We start from the raw sequence: 16313 nt of genomic DNA on the forward strand, positions 1-16313 counted from the left end.
TCTAATGGCGTGCCACGTCAGCACACTTACAGATTTTTAACGGAATTCAAACGGAAGAACAACATTGATTTGCACTATCCATTTTTATGGACAACATTGATTAATTTTCAATTTAAAAAACCGTCTTGATTGGCTGGGTCAATTTCTAAGAATTTAAAGCCACGAAAGGGATTCAACCCACGCTGTCATTAATTTTAATTTTGTTTAGAATAAAAAAAAATTCTTAATTTTTTAATATTTCATTTCACAGCCAAGGAACGGATGTCTAACAAATAGATCGTAAACTGTTGTATGCAAGATTCAAAACACGATGTATGAGTTTGTTACCCATAAAATAATTGAAAAGATATGGACTAAAGTGAAACTTAAAGTAAATTAGCGGGACAAAAACTAAACTGAATTCCACCACTTCCCATTTTTAAACCCCCCAACCTTTCCCTTTCTCGTAAACAAGGTGAAGAACCCTCGCTTCCGTCGACTCTGAATTCAGCCTTTCAAGGGGAACATCTTCTTCCACGTTAGTTTCTCTTACATACCCATCTCTCAGTTTTGTAATTCTTCGATTTTTTCTTTCTTTCTTGGTATTGATTTTTTATGATGACCCCAACAGTGTTGGATTCCTGCTGGATCAAATCAAATCCCCAAATCCAACCCCACTTCGAAAACTTTGTGAATTTTTATTGGTTTTAGATTGGTTTGTTTCCTCTGAAATACCCATATCTCAAATTGTGATTTTGTGTGATTTTTGATGGGTTTGGAAGCTGAATTTTTTAACAAGAGTATGAATGGTGGTGTGCTACTACAGTTTTCTTAGGGAATAATGTTCTAATGAAAATTCATGTGGTGGTGGGTGTTAGGTATAAATGTACAAACTGTAGAAGAGATGGCACTTCAATGTTTAGCTAAAATGTGATTTTCGATCCTCAAGTCATAGATTATTCAGTTTTGATGTTTAGTCTGTGGTTAAATAGCCTAGATGTTGTGAAGCACTCTATATTTTTGTGCCTAAAATATAAATGGGTAGGTTCCGCTCAAGGCCATATTTTCGTTAACATACTTTGATGTGTTGGGTGTTAGCTTCTGGTAATTTGCTATTTTGGTTCTCAAAAGCAGTATGATTTGTCAAGTTCTGTGAATCTGCTAAACAAAATTATGTTTTACGTTGTCTAACATATTCTTTAACCACTAGAGAAGTCGAAGAACAAAATGAATGCTGTCTCTCTTTTGGGTCTCGGGATGCATTTTTGTTATGGAATTTGTGAAGTTCGATTACTCTGTCAAATTAGGATTTTGGGCCAATATTACAGTTTTCTTAATTGATTGTGCTTAAGTTGATGCATCATGCTTGATATATAATATGTTCAGAAAACAATCTTTAGCCCTAGGAAGTGTATGTTATGATTCAAATGGTGAAAGCGTCTGTCCACAAGACTATGAAAGTGTGTCATGTCTTCTCTGTAAATTTGTTCGGATCTTATGTCTTGAAACTTTGTTTGGATGTTGCATCTTAATCAAAATAAATGAAGCCTCAGAGAAGCAATTTCCAGAACTTAGGAGAACTTCCCATAAATGTTGAATAATATAGGAAAAAAATTCTGCTTAGACATATAGTTTGTAATGTGTACGATGTATTTGTGCCACTATGGTTATGCTTTTTTGTTTCTGGTCTGAAGATGTTTTTTGTTCTTCTTGATTCATTTTCCTTTGTGTTGGTATTTCAGCATGTTATTTTGAAACATGTTTTTCTGTTTTTAAACTATTGCATGGATTATTAGGGTACTGTGGTCGTCTTCAAACAGCGGTATTGAAAGAAAATGGAGGACAAGGGCAAAGGAAGCGAAAGATGGAACGGAGCCATAGGCAATCTGACAGAAATGGCTTTCAATTTGGAGTCACTTCAGAAGCTGCTCCTTAAAAAGGCCGTCTTTGTTGAAGAGGAGACCTTCGCTAAAGCTTCACTTTGTTCCGAGCAAGCTCGAACCATCAAGGTTCTTGAACAAAGGGTAGAAACTTTGGAAAGAGAACTTGATGCTGCCATTACAGCTGCTGCTCGTGCTCGTGCAGAAAAACGACAGGCCGAGGCAGCAGAAAGGGCAGCTGAATTGCATGCGCAGGAAGTTACAAAAGAGCTCGAGAACACCTCAAAGGTCTTTGAGCTGCACATGGAAGAGTTGCGTGCCAAGCAAGAAGAAATCGCCAAGCGCGACAAGGAAATCAAACTTTTGGAAGCTATAATTCAGACGCTTGGGGGAAAAGAATCGTCCTCGCATTGAAAAAAAAAAGGCGTGAAAATCTGTTGTGAATTTTTTGTATCAAGTTGGGCCTTTCCTTTTTTGTGTAAATTTACATAGGAACAATTCAATATATGCACTCTTAAACATGATAAAGTGCTTTATGTGTATGAAAGCAAAACATGATAGTGTAATGAATGGATTCATAATACGTTGAAGTTTTAAGCCAGTTGGAAAAGACAGTGTATCTGCTTCTGGCACGTTCAAATGTCCTTACCCATTGTAGTTAAATCATTACAAAGTCACAATTTTGTTGCTTACAAAAAGTAGTCCAAAGGCCCAATCCAAATATTTTCGAGCAAAGCAGAACACGAAACCCATATCCTCATATGATTCACCAATGGCAATGCACAATTCATGTTGAAAGTTGTCTCAAGTTCGATCTACACTCTTATATCCAATAATTTACGCGTTGGATACTTGACCAATTATTTTGATAAGGTTTAATAATTGCATTCAAGAATTTCTCCAAGAGATCCAATTTTTGTACCTTTACCAATATTGACTCTAGGTTCTAGGGTCGTTTCTCGTGCAGAAAAATTCTACTATACAACGATGTATGATACGCAATTACTCTTAACCCCCTTTTCGCCCTTGGATGTGTGGTGTATGCCATACAATCACTCTTCTTTTGTGAATGTTGAACAATAATTTCCATATACCCAACTACTTTCTTGTGATAGCAATGTGATTCTCATAACTCTGTCAGCAAAAGAAGGTGCCAAAGTTCGATTTTTATTAAATACTTACATACACTCAATGCCAACACATTTAATTGTTCAATAGCTTAAACTGGGTGATCAATTAGATCAATCAAATTGAGTGATTAATCACGTTTAATTGCACACGCCTACTTTATCCGGCAGTAAAATCTTTTTGATTTCTTGTGTTGAGTAACATTCAGTTCAGTTGAGCTGCCTCTTTCAATTTCAGAAAACGTAATAATCGTGTTAATGCCACTGGTCCCACAAACATGCATATCCTTTTGTCTTTTACACTTTGCAGGCTGCTTTAACATATGTCTACCGCAATATGACTTGTCTCATACTTTGAGCTGTCACCGCTGCACTTTCACTGTTTCTCAAGTCACATTGTTTTTTTTTTCTTTTCTAATTGATTCACGTTTCATTGTTTTATCCAGCTGGGCTTAGTTAAATCGATTACAATGTTGTGCTTCATATTCCAAGTTTGCTTCTCCAGCAGCCTCTAATTGCCTCTGCAAATGGGTGGAACTGCCTTGTTGTCCAAAGAAAGTGGCTCCGCCTAGGGATTGATAATGGTTATAATGGACGGATAATCGCGTTATTTACCTATAGCCATTTAAGTTTATACATGCATAACCGTTTACTCGTTGGATAATTTCATAAATGGGTATATTCATACCCATAACTGTTTATAAATGATTAACTGTACTCATAACTGCATATCTATTTACCTGATTCTTTACCTGTTTGCCCGTTTTAACAAGTTAAAAATTAAAAATAAAATTTTTCATAATTTTTTTTTTCTGACAATTAAACATCATTATTGTTACATTTATCATGCATTTTCAACATACTTTTCCACTACACTCCAGCAAGTCTTCAATTATAACATTTAGACCAAGGGTAAAATAAATCAAACTCCATATGATTCCTAAGTAAAGTTTCTAAAATCTAAAGGTAATCATTATCTTTCGTATCAATCTACGTTGTCTTAATATGACCTTGATTTCGATACCAATATCGCCATTCACGCAATGGACTTCCACTCTGCCTATGCAAGTGCTGAAGGAGAGGCAGCTGAAAATGGTGTCGGTAGAGAGGAGAACCATTTGGATCCTCTCCTGAGCCCAAGGAGAGGATCCTCCTGACCAAAGGACTTGGGCTGTTGAATGAAAATTCAATGGTTATAATTATTATAACTTTAAAGGGACCTCCCTATTTGTAGCCGTTAGATTTTCATCTAACAGCTCAAGTCATTTGGTCAGGAGGATTTTCTCCTTGAGCTCAGGAGATGATCCAAGTCCCCCTTATTGGTCACTAAGTTAAACAAAGGGACATAATCTAAACTCTCAGATTGTTTGTTGGAATCAAGTCATGTATATTGGGGGTACGTGCCTCTCAAATATGAGATTCTGATAAGGATCTACTAATAATACTTAATGTGAGATAAATCTACTAATAACACTTGGTGGAAAAACAAAGTAAATGAGAAAACTTGATGAGAGCGAGGGCGGCAATGAGAGAGATGAGCGGTCGGGAGTCTCGGAGAGGTCGAATAATTTTTAGGGTTTTTTTATTTTCATTTATTTTTAATTTTACCAATATTCAACGGTTAAATAGTATCTGTTTGTAATTGCGAGTAACATCTATAATCATTCATTTAATTTTCACAGATAAATGATTATACTAATAACTGTTTATTTGTTTAAACAGTTTAAATAAACGAGTAACTGTAGTTACCCATACCTGCGAGTATTTTGACCATCCCTACCTCCACCAGTGGAAAAAACCAATGTGAAAGGCAGCAGACTGCCAACTAATGCCACGACTTGTGCCCGCGAGGAGATGTGACATCAAGTCGCATTTAGCAAAAGACAAAAGGTGGCCTGCCCACGTGGTGTGTGGCTGAGGCAAACGGCTCTTTCTTGATAGTTAGATTTTTAACTATCCTTTCATCTGAACCATTGGTTTTTCAATTGAAAAAAAATAAATTAAAAAATAAATCATTTCTAGTCAGTTACCATGTGGCACAATCTTGGCCTTCTAACAGTAATAATTTTGAAAATCAATGCTAAGATTATTCTAATGGTAAAAAATCCAAAAAATACTAAGCAATACCAAAAAACACCCAATTTCTTTTTTCTATAAATACCCAACCATATTCTTCATTCTGCACACCATAATCAATATTTATTTTTACTACAATCTCCCATATTTATTCTCTACCTCCCAACTCATTTTGTTACCAAGAAAAATGAATGAGAAGTCAAATTGGTCGATTAGGGAAGATTTTCTGTGCTTTAGGTGTGATATCCCACATCGCCCATGGGAGTGATCCTTAAATGTATATTCTCATCCCTACCTAGCACGAGACCTTTTGGGAGCTCACTGGCTTCGAGTTCCGTAGGAACTCCGAAGTTAAGCGAGAAGGGGGCTAGAGCAATCCCATGATGGGTGACCCACTGGGAAGTTGCTCGTGAGTTCCCAAAAACAAAACCGTGAGGGAATGGTAAGCCCAAAGCAGACAATATCGTGCTACGGTGGTGGAGCAGGCCGAGGAAGTGATACGCCCCGGGCGGGGATGTGACAATTTGGTATCAAAGCCTAACCCTAGCTGTGGTGTGCCCCTAAGGGGGGTGGATTGTGATATCCCACATCGCTCAGGGGAGTGATCCTTAAATGTATATTCTCATCCCTACCTAGCACGAGGCCTTTTGGGAGCTCACTGGCTTCGAGTTCCGTAGGAACTTCGAAGTTAAGCGAGAAGGGGACTAGAGCAATCCTATGATGGGTGACCTACTGGGAAGTTGCTCGTGAGTTCCCAAAAACAAAACCGTGAGGGAATGGTAAGCCCAAAGCGGACAATATCGTGCTACGGTGGTGGAGCGGGCCCAGGAAGTGATTCGCCCTAAGGCGGGATGTGACATTAGGCATAGATGCGTGTTACTCATGACCTAATCACTAGAAATGAGATGAAAGTACAACACATGTGGAATAAGATTTATGCATAATTTGTCGAGCAGATTCAAGGCACATTCTGGAGTGTGCAATCTATGTCATATGCATAAAGATTTGAAAGATTGGCAAGAAGCACTTGCAAAAGTGAAAGGAATTTATCAAAGGGGCACTAATCTAGCCGATGTGGTAATATTCTTTTATTGTTAATAAAATTTAAAATGTAATTAATATGTTAATTTTTTTCTAATGTTATTATATATATCTTTATGTTGTTTCACAAATATTTTTATAGCAACTACAAGCTAAAATGTGGTTTAATCTTGATCATTCACAAGGCACGAACGTTGGAATATTGTGAAGCAAACTCCGAAGTACAAAATTTTCCCTATTTGTCCACAAGTTCAGTTGAACGAGACTTTAGTGCAGGAATCACCTACTACTGAAAAAGGTCACCATTGGAGACCTTATTTGAGACACCATTGGCGACTCCGATTGAATCGGTCACACAAAATAAAGAAACAACGAGGTTTATTGGTAAGAAGGCTGCTAAGGAAAAAGTTGGAAGAGGGAATTCTTTGAATAATGATTATTCAAAATTAATTGATGAATTGGCTGGCCAACATGCACTGCATATGGAACGAGACAAGTTAACGTACGAGCAAGACAAGGCTAGAGATGAAGTAAAGGTGGGAGAAAGGGAGTTGAATATATAGGCAAGAAAGACAAGAGGAGAATGATCGGAGATCATGTCCAACGCCTTGACGATTAGTCTCCTAACTTCAAAACGTTTTTTGTAGTGGTGAGCACGGTTTGATTCGGTGCAGTTTTGAGTGAAATCGCAACCGAAACTGCAACTTTTTGCAGTGTGGTTTTGAAGCCAAAACCGAAATGAAACCAAACCATTTGGTTCGGTTAGGTGCAATTTCAAACAGTGTCAGTTTGATTTTTGAGAAAATATATACAATTTAAAATTTATACTTATCTACACAAAACACGGTCTCATTTTCCACACAATACATTAATTAACCAACCCACATGAGAATTCTTTTCTTTACTCTAGCTAGCTAATTGCACAGATGATAGACTCTGTGAGCAAGAAAAAGTACCCAAATGGAGTGCTGCGGCTTATTACTTGATTAGAGATTCGGTCCTTGTATCTTTCCTACTGTGACTACTCTTATTTGATGCTCATTGTTTCTTTTTTATTTTTCATTTGCATTTCTGATTCGTCTATTATATAGGCTGTCATTCTGAACTTTTAAATTAGGGTTTTGAGGTGCTTTTACTGGTAATAAAATTTTCATCTTTTCCTGTAAAGAAACATTGAGATGCCAAGCTTGATGAGGGATATAATTTGGAAAAAAATAATCATTATTATGACATGTACATACTAAATGTATGGACTCTGACAAATAACTAATTAAAACAAGACATCTAATTTAAGGCGCGATTTTGGTTTCGGTGCAATTTTCAAAAGCCAAAATCAAAACCAAACCGTTTCCTACAATGCAGTTTGGTTTCAAAACCACAAACATTTCAAAACCGCAAAACCGAACCATTTAGTGCGGTTTGATTTGGTTCGTGTTTCGGTTTTCGGTTTCAAATGCCCACCCCTAGTTTTTTGAGAAGTGAAAAAATCGGGTCATGAGAATAAGGTTTTTCGCGGACTCCAAGGGAAGATGGACCGAGACACACTGATTTTATCCCCTAGTTTAAATTAATAATGTTTGTTGTAGTGCTATGATTTTCTATTTATTTGAAATTATTTATTGGAATTAGACTTTATTTGAGAAATAATGACATGTAGGGGATAAGGCCAAGAAAACATAAATAAAAATAACAATAAATATATTGGTGAATAGTAGTCACCATTGTCCTTACACTTCCTCCTAGACGAGTGGACTTGTACGAAGGCAATGACTGTTAGAGTGAATAGTAAGGGCAATGCTCCCAATGGCCCTTGCCTTCCACTAAGAGCATCTCCACCGCTGGTGGAAGTTAATGGCAATTGGAGGGCAATGATCCTCACTATTCACTCTAAACAATATTTGTCTTTGTGCAAGTTTATCAGTTTGAAAGGAGGAAGGGCAAGACAAATGCAATTACTATTCACAAATATATTTTTTATTTTTTTAAATATTTAATTTGCAAGTGTTTTGAACTTTGTTAGAAACTTAAAGTTTGGACTTTATAAGTTTTTTGAAATATTTTTTTAATTTTTATGATTTTTTTTTTTTTTTGGATTTTTTAGAATTGGATTTAATCCTAACCTTTGAATTGGAGATTTTTTTTTTTTTTTAAATCTAAGGCCCACAAAGAGCAACGTGGCAGGCTGCAACATCAAAAGTCTGATGGGCTTCACGTGGTTTTGGTGTTTTTTGGGTTTTTATTTAGGACGTAGCTTCTCTGCTCTTCTCATACACTCTTATCCCATTCTATTTGTACGGTCACAGTTAAGTCACGTCAATATTTTATATGAAGAAGAGAATGCATGAGAACTGGAACGGCAGAGAAGTTAGGTCCTTTTATTTAGGGAGGGAGGGAGGGGGGACCCGGTCCCATACATTGTCTGCTGGGCTTTCACTTGGACCCATGCTATTGCAATTATTGAAGAAGTGTTTTTTTGGTCAATATATTGAAAGAGGTATTTGCCTTCAACCCAATTGTCTAATCTTTTTATTTTTTAATTTTTTAATTTTTTAATTTTACCGGTGGAGCAACAATCTTGGGGTGGCTTGACCCAATTGCAAGTCCATCGGAGATACTCTTAATTAGATTTTTTTTTTTTTTTTTTTTTAACCGGTGGAGCAACAATCTTGGGGTGGCTTGACCCAATCGCAAGTCAATTGGAGATACTCTTAATTAGATTTTTTATTTATTTTTGGTGAAGAAAGAGATAGGGAATGCAACACGAGAACTTATGAGGAGATCACCCATCCTAGTACTACTCTCGCCCAAACTCGCTTAACTTCGGAGTTCTTATGGGATCTAGTGCATGTGAGTTGGTATGCCCAAACTCACTTTACTTCGTAGTTCTGATGGAATCCAGTGCATGTGAGTTGGTATGATCGCATCCAAAAGAGGTGGGAATGCAACACGAGGACTTCCCAAGAGGTCACCCATCTTAAAACTGCTTTCGTCCAAACTCGCTTAACTTCGGAGTTCTGATGGAATCCAGTGCATGTGAGTTGATATGATCGCATCTTCTTAATTGGATTTTTCACTATGCACTATCACATGCTATTGACAAACATAATCCAAAAATCGTAAATATAAACAACACATGTTAATAAGAACCAGTTCGATTAATGAATTCAAATTCAAGTTATTGTGTTGTTGAACTGTCTGATCGAATAGATATAAGTTAATCAAAATTTTGACAACTCATTACCTTGTAATCAAGATTAACGTTATCTTGGAAAGACACTGAACTTGAACAACTTTCAGCCTCCAAAACGTGAAACTGTTCCAAAAGTAGGTTAAAAAATCTTCAATTGATTTGACCATAACACCTTACAGAAAAGTGATTTCCGCACATTAACCATACACATTACTGTTTACCTTTCGTTTTAAATTGAATAAATCGGTGAGTCGAAGAGTGTTCACAAGGTAAAAAAGACGAATACAAAATATCATTTAATATCATAAAGTCTTGCTCATTTGAAAAGAAAGTAAAACCAATACTCAAAAACTGGATAAATAGGGCAGGCTAGCATATATTATGAAGAAAAAGAAAAGGAAATATACAAATTAGGCTAAATTGTAGCAAAGGTTCCTAATCCATTCCACGAGTTTAGTTTACGTCCTTTAACTCTACTAATAATTTATCTTGTCTTCGAATTATGTTATTTGTTGCACTAATAGTCTTTTTCGTTAACTCCGTCAACGTTTTTGTTAAATTGAGGGATAAAATAGGAATTACATCCAAAAAATAAGAAAACAAATTTTTTAAAGAGAAAAACTTGCCTCCTCAAGGATTGAGGAGATACTGTTCTTTAAAATACATCGTAACTTATTCACAGAAATTCCTGTTTATGATCGGAATTTCTTAAGAATTTAACTAAAAGATCTTAGTTTTAGTTGATTTTTTTTCAAAAATAATCTTTACATAGTAATTTATAATATAAATATTATGATTATAAAAACATAATTCTGTGAATAGGCTACGAAGTATTTTGAGTAAGAACTCCTCCTCAACCTTAAAGAGCCAAACTCTTTTTATTTTTTTATTTTATTTTATTGATGTATAAAAAGATCACTATACCCTAAATTGGACGAAAAAGAAGGCATATTTGAGGTAAGGACCATTTGCAAAATTAAGTTGAAAAAAGAGAAACTAAAATAAAAATTTAGAGACGAAAAATTAAACATGGAGTAAAATTCAAGGACTTGGCTACCTCGCAAACTGTCAGAGGGATTCCATTCAGCGAATCAGTAAAGCCAAAACAGTTAGAAAATCTCTGAGAATCATCAATGCACATAAAACAGCACCAGTTACTGGTCCTCTGACTGATGCAATGAAAAGTTGGAAACCATCCTAAAAAAGCTCTTATTCTAACAGCCCCAACCCCACACATTCCCCCCAAAACACACCAAACATAGTATTGACAGCTCAGTAAAAGTAAAACTTTTGGTTGGTGTTTGGAAACCAAGAAAATTATCCCAGCTGTGCAATTTCCTCATTGGTGGCGGTAGTTGTGGTGGTGGTTGTTTCGCTCTGCTTCTGTGAAACAGGATACTTAATGGCATTGAGTTCCACCTTGCGCAGGGCAGCTTTACCAAGATCAACACCACAAATGTCAGAAAGCCTGACCAGATACAGCAGCACATCAGAAAGCTCTTCTCCCAGGTGCTCCTTTTCCTCCTCCTTCCAATCTGGCAGTCCCTTTGGAACCTCCCCTTTCCATTGAAATATCTCAGATAGCTCCCCCACTTCTCCCACCTGTAATTTCATCAAAAAGGCCAGACCTTTGCATCAATTTGTGAACCAAAATTTAACGCCCTTCTGGCTGTTTTGAGGAAAAATCAAAAGCCAAATGCCCAAAAGCACTTGGGGGAAAAAGGAAACACAGAAAAGTGGGGTAATTGAAGATTTGATGTGACAAAAACAATAAAAAAAGAACCAACTCTTTCCAAATCGTAAATTGTAAAGCAAGTCAAATTTGACTCTGGTTAAACTATATACACTTTCACCACTCAACAAGTTCGAATCTCCCTTCTCCTCTCTCGTAGGTTAAAACAAAGAAAGTTACAAACTTCAAGAAAAACTCAATTTGGGTTTTGATACGAAGGTGAAAAGGAGTTGGAAACAAACAAAATAAGAACCTATTTGCAGTCAAGAAGCGCGTGGAAAATAGAAAAAAGCAGTCAGAAACCACAAAACCCCAATTTGTTTATAATTAAATATATGCAAAATCCAAACTACAGTGCGTCAGCTGTGTGTATATATTATTTGGTCAAATCTTACACAATCCCATGATGAAAGTGAAAGCAAAAATACGAAATAATGATAAAATCGCAAAGCAATCACATTTTTATTAATTGGGTTTCTCCCCATTTAATGGATCACACAAATTATTAAATAAAACACGTATCAAACAGTTAATGGGCATAAAAAAATGGCATGAGAGAATTATCAACCAAAAAAAAGGCAGAGAGAATATTTATGGGCTGGAAAGATGAACAAACCAGAGCTAGGAGAAGGTTTCTGGGGCTATGGAACTGATCCCAGTCTCTCTCTTTTGCAAAGTCGGCCATTTTCTTCTTGAGAAGATCAAGGGTGACATTTTCTCCTTCTGCAAAACCAGTCATCTTCTCTTTCTCTCTCTAAAAACAAAGGGAAATATTGAGAATAATTGCAATGAAATGGAGGAAATTTAAAGAGGGAGGAAGCAGGAAAGATATGACGGAGAGGCAGACAGCTAAGCTCTCTCTGCCCTGCAAGCAATTACTCCTGGTCAGGCGACTCAGGGTTTTTTAATATATATAGAGTTCATGATGACCAAATATTCAATCTTTTTTTCCCTTTTTGTTTAAAACAAAAAAAGAGACAAATAGATTTGGAAAATAAAGCGTTACTTTGGAAGGGAATCGATGACAATTTATGAGTATCTTTTTATATTTTAAGCATTTATTTGCAAAAATGATTTTACACTTTATTTAAAAAAAAATATTAATGAAAAGGATTTGAAAGTTTTGAATTTTAACGATAAGGATAAGATAAAATGTAAAATAAATAGTAGTAGGTTTGACTTTTTAGTGTAAAAATATAATTTTTCATAATCAACAGATCTATACTTCTTTTTACCGCATATTTTTCGTTAAAACTCTCTATTTTTTTAATTTTTAAACTCCTTTTTGTTTAACACCATCAGATTGAAAAATAAAATCGAATCAAGAGTTCAAATTAAACAAAGGTATTTATGAGACAAAATAGACAGTGCAAAAATCACTTTTTATTTTATTTTATTTTATTTATGATCATTAAATTAAATTAATTTAACGATAACAATAGAAATGATTACACAAAGATCTCCATGAGGTTAAAACATTTGTAGTTATTATTTTTCTTTTTTATTGGTTAATAACTTGGAAATAAATCATTTCACTTATTATTGGTTATTTACGTGTTATAACAAAAATATGTGATTGTTTAACTTTTATTGCACCTACACTAATCTATACTTAAAGAAATGGGATGATTTGAACCCTGAAAGCATTAGAAGCTTAAAAAAAAATGTCTTAACCATTAAGTAAATTCGGTACTTGCAAATAAGTGATTATAATTAAAATAAATAATAAGAGCAGGTATAATAGATGAAATATCTCACTTTTAGAATACAATTCATAATAAATAATAAGAGCAGCCATTAAATTATAATTTGGGGATTAGCTACTTAAATGTATTTAATATAACAATCAGATATAATTATGTCAACATATGTATTTAATATAATTTATGCCTGACCCCCGAAATGATGAATATATTAAATACACGTAAATATTGTAGTTAAATTCTATAATTTGAGAGGAGAATAACGCCATATAATAGTGCCTCACATAAATTGAAATGTTTCTCGAAATAGAAAAAAATGTTGTATAATGGACACTGGCTACTGTCAGTTATTTATAACGCCATATAATAGTGCCTCACATAAATTGAAATGTTTCTCGAAATAGAAAAACATGTTGTATAATGGACACTGGCTACTGTCAGTTATTTTTTGTACTGAGAATTGACACATGTTAGCTAGTTCGCATGATTTCTTGGTTGGATACGTGGTAAACCACTTGTGCTTTGTAGGGACCATGTGTTCTGCTCGTTCGATTTTTCATTAGCTAGTTTGTAAATTTATAATTTTGGGTCCTAAGAACTTGGCTCTCGTCCTTCTCACAGTGTCCAACTGTTATGACAGGAGACCTCTGAACTTGCCATGAAAGTTTTGAGTAACAATCTATAAGTACACCATAGTACCAGACACTTGTATATTCAAGGCCCGATTCTGAATTTTCTTTTGAAGGTGGAAATTTTGTACTCTAGGTTAACTAAAAGATGGTTATTGGTAGATATATATTGATAGAAGCAGTCTCTGCTTCCACACATTCTAATCCTTGAGAACTAAACCCTCTTCATATAGTTGAGGATACCATCGAGTGCTGGAAGTAGAAGACTACTTCTGAACCTCCATCAATGGCGACACATTTAGGTAGGTTTTCTTGCAGAATAATAACACTAATATCGAAGCACGCTTTGTTGGTCTGTATGATGTTGTAACCCTAATACCAGGTTGATATAATGTATATGAACTCTTACAACAGCATGACCTTATCCATGAAGATTCAACATTATATAACCTCGACTTCTTAAAGAAAAAGATTGGTAAATGATCTAGAGTTTAATTAACTTTTGATCTCAAATTTTGATAACACCAATCATTTTTAAATACTCAATCATTATGTTGCTTGAGAAGACAATGTGAAAAGTTAGTAATAAGTTGATGATTCAGCATTTGAAGAACTCTTAATTGAGTCTTTTCATGAGCAAACTTTGTTAATTTTGTCGACCTTTCATATTTGATATATACTCATTGCAAGGATAAAAAAAAAAATGCAAGTGAAGGAATACAACACGAATTTCTCTTGTACAAACACGTTAGACAAGAGACATGCCCAAAGGTTTGAATGCATTTTGCCAAGTGATGCATGTGTACATGAAGATTGAGCAAGCAATGATAGGTGCAATTGCGGTCAAAGCTGAAAAATAACAAGTTTTCTTAACCAATGAATTATTGTGTATATATGTGCCTGTGAAACTGTGTAATATGCTGATGTAACGTTGCAACTTATAAATATTACATACACATTTGTTCTTTGGTTGGATCTCTATGTAATGTTTGAGCTATTATTTGGTTGCAAAAGGAGTCAAAATCTGAAATTTACCATTACCTCTACTCCGTACAAAAATATTGTGTGTGAGAACTTTCATGACATGCCAGTATGATATTACGAACAAACAAAGACCTTTACCTAACTGCATCAATTATACAATGTTCTGTATATGACTGCAATGCACCGTACCCAGAAAACAGTAAAAAAAGGGAAAATAAAATTGAGGGACTTAATCACAAACCACTAAAACACTAATCATTGTGGTTGGTATGCATGTGGATAGTTTAGTTTATATGATGAGAGGCAGCAAAGTGCATATCTAATTTAGTGGCAACTGAATCTACAAATACGTATGCAGATCTTAATTAAAATATGTTTAGCCTCATCCTAAGAATATATAAACCCTAGCTAGAATATATTATATACGAGGGTGATATTCATATATGCACCTCACATATATATAATTTTATCTGTAAGAATATATATACATATACAACCTAGAATATATTACATGTTTGACATTCATATCTGCATGATAATGTTTTGCTTTAGAATATTATGCAGCAATTTTATAGTTTATTGCGTGTGGGGTGAGAGAGACCTGGGGGATAGGCAACGCATTAATAGCTTATATCTTACGTTATGTATTAGTTGAGGAAAAATGGGAGATAAAAAGAATAAAAATGTGCACCGACTAGTAACACGGCATATAGCCGTATGTTTTTATATTTATAACTGAGAGTCACGTGTTTGACTTAGATGAATAACATTTTGTCTTGAATTTAGTATCTAGTTATATAACTTCATTTGTGGCTTAAAACAGTCTTCCACTATTTTGAATACAAAATAGAGTCGCATTTCGAATGAGATTATATTATAATCTGATATGCTGCTTCCAATTACGATTATGCACTAAAAAAAGGTGGATAGTTGGTTTGCATGTAATCTGATCTCTTTCTATCTGTTTCTGGGGATCATAATAAAATTAAATTAATTAATCCACGCGTATTAGGCATGCTAAGCACCACTTAGAGGCAATGATCATCTTTTATTGGTAACAAAATGGAGTATGGTAATCTTTTCAGGTTGCTATACATTCATCACCTTAGAAATGAAATCACTATGATGTAGGCACGGACACATGATATAAAAATGACGTGGGCTGAACTTTTAAGCCAATTTTTCCAAACTGGAAATTTTTTGACAGTCTTATAAGTTTTTATGACATTTTCCAATTTACATTATGTGTTAAAGTACATCCTCGTCTCATAAAATAATCATATGAAAACATAAATAACCACAAAAATTCTATTAAAACACAGCAATGACAAGAAGTAGGAGGTGAAATGGTGAAGTACGGTGGTTATGGGACAACCTGATCGGGTGTGTAGAGTCTTGTCTTCAACGTTTGGTAGGTGAAAGAATTTTTAAATATACCATGCACACGCTTTTTATCATGCTTAGTATAAAAAGCTTGAAGTGTTTGAAATGCTTTTTGAAAGAAGTACTTGTTGTGTAGAAGTTCTTTTAGTGGAAGTGTTATGAGTGTAGAAGAGCTTTTATTGGAAGTGCTTTTGAACAAAACTACTTTTAAAGAAGCATTCCAAACAAGCAGAAATTTTTGTTTTCTTTTTTAATTTCCTTATTCAAGAGAACTAAGAAAGGATGAGTCGGATTCATCAATACCTTAAATATAAAAAAAAACTCTTAACCAACTAAGTCACAAATTCTTTATAATTCAGCTGGTGGTTATATACGCACAAGTTGTCATGTCGTGGTCCTAGTAGAAAGTTAATAGAAGATCCACCAAACAAATAAAGAAAGAAAGTGAATGGAGAAGAGGCCGGGGACCCAATACTTGTCTGATACTCATCCCAATTTATGTTCATAGTTTCGTGGTTTCATGGGCGGGAAGCTTCTCGGAAACCAGTGAGTGTCAAAGTGTCATATAACTTCCAAAAGCAACAGACCA

At 35.0% G+C, this 16313-nt stretch overlaps 2 protein-coding genes and 2 pseudogenes across 3 annotated transcripts; 1 reads left to right on the forward strand and 3 right to left on the reverse strand.

The window, feature by feature from the left end:
* Nucleotides 1–359: 359 nt before the first annotated feature.
* On the forward strand, nt 360–2469 carry LOC137729893 (uncharacterized). Of its 2 annotated transcripts, none has more exons than XM_068468942.2 (2): nt 360–517; nt 1776–2469. In XM_068468942.2, the coding sequence occupies exon 2, from the start codon at nt 1815–1817 to the stop codon at nt 2271–2273; it is 459 nt and encodes a 152-aa protein (XP_068325043.2). In that variant the 5' UTR covers nt 360–517; nt 1776–1814; the 3' UTR covers nt 2274–2469. The 2 variants fall into 2 exon arrangements, with proteins under 2 accessions (XP_068325043.2, XP_088533427.1); XM_088677301.1 differs by lacking the exon at nt 360–517 and adding an exon at nt 552–694.
* A 6384-nt stretch (nt 2470–8853) lies between these two features.
* LOC137730357 (5S ribosomal RNA) lies at nt 8854–8972 on the reverse strand (annotated as a pseudogene).
* A 67-nt stretch (nt 8973–9039) lies between these two features.
* On the reverse strand, nt 9040–9158 carry LOC137730356 (5S ribosomal RNA; annotated as a pseudogene).
* Nucleotides 9159–10274: 1116 nt separating this feature from the next.
* On the reverse strand, nt 10275–12029 carry LOC137730265 (uncharacterized). The gene is made up of 2 exons (XM_068469323.2): nt 11642–12029; nt 10275–10895 (listed from the first exon to the last, which is right to left on the reverse strand). Exons 1-2 carry the CDS (start codon nt 11762–11764, stop codon nt 10611–10613), a joined length of 408 nt encoding a protein of 135 aa, XP_068325424.1. The 5' UTR covers nt 11765–12029; the 3' UTR covers nt 10275–10610.
* Between the last annotated feature and the right edge of the window lie 4284 nt (nt 12030–16313).

Source organism: Pyrus communis, chromosome 10 (genome assembly GCF_041283825.1).
Source record: "Pyrus communis isolate YQ-2024b chromosome 10, ASM4128382v1, whole genome shotgun sequence".
Classification (NCBI taxonomy): Eukaryota; Viridiplantae; Streptophyta; class Magnoliopsida; order Rosales; family Rosaceae; genus Pyrus; species Pyrus communis.

Coding starts and splice junctions, on each gene's coding strand:
- LOC137729893 (XM_068468942.2), top strand. CDS start 1,815: ATGGAGGACAAGGGCAAAGGAAGCGAAAGATGGAACGGAGCCATAGGC.
- LOC137730265 (XM_068469323.2), bottom strand. CDS start 11,764: ATGACTGGTTTTGCAGAAGGAGAAAATGTCACCCTTGATCTTCTCAAG. Junction 10,896..11,641: donor GAAACCTTCTCCTAGCTCTG/GTTTGTTCATCT, acceptor ATGAAATTACAG/GTGGGAGAAGTGGGGGAGCT.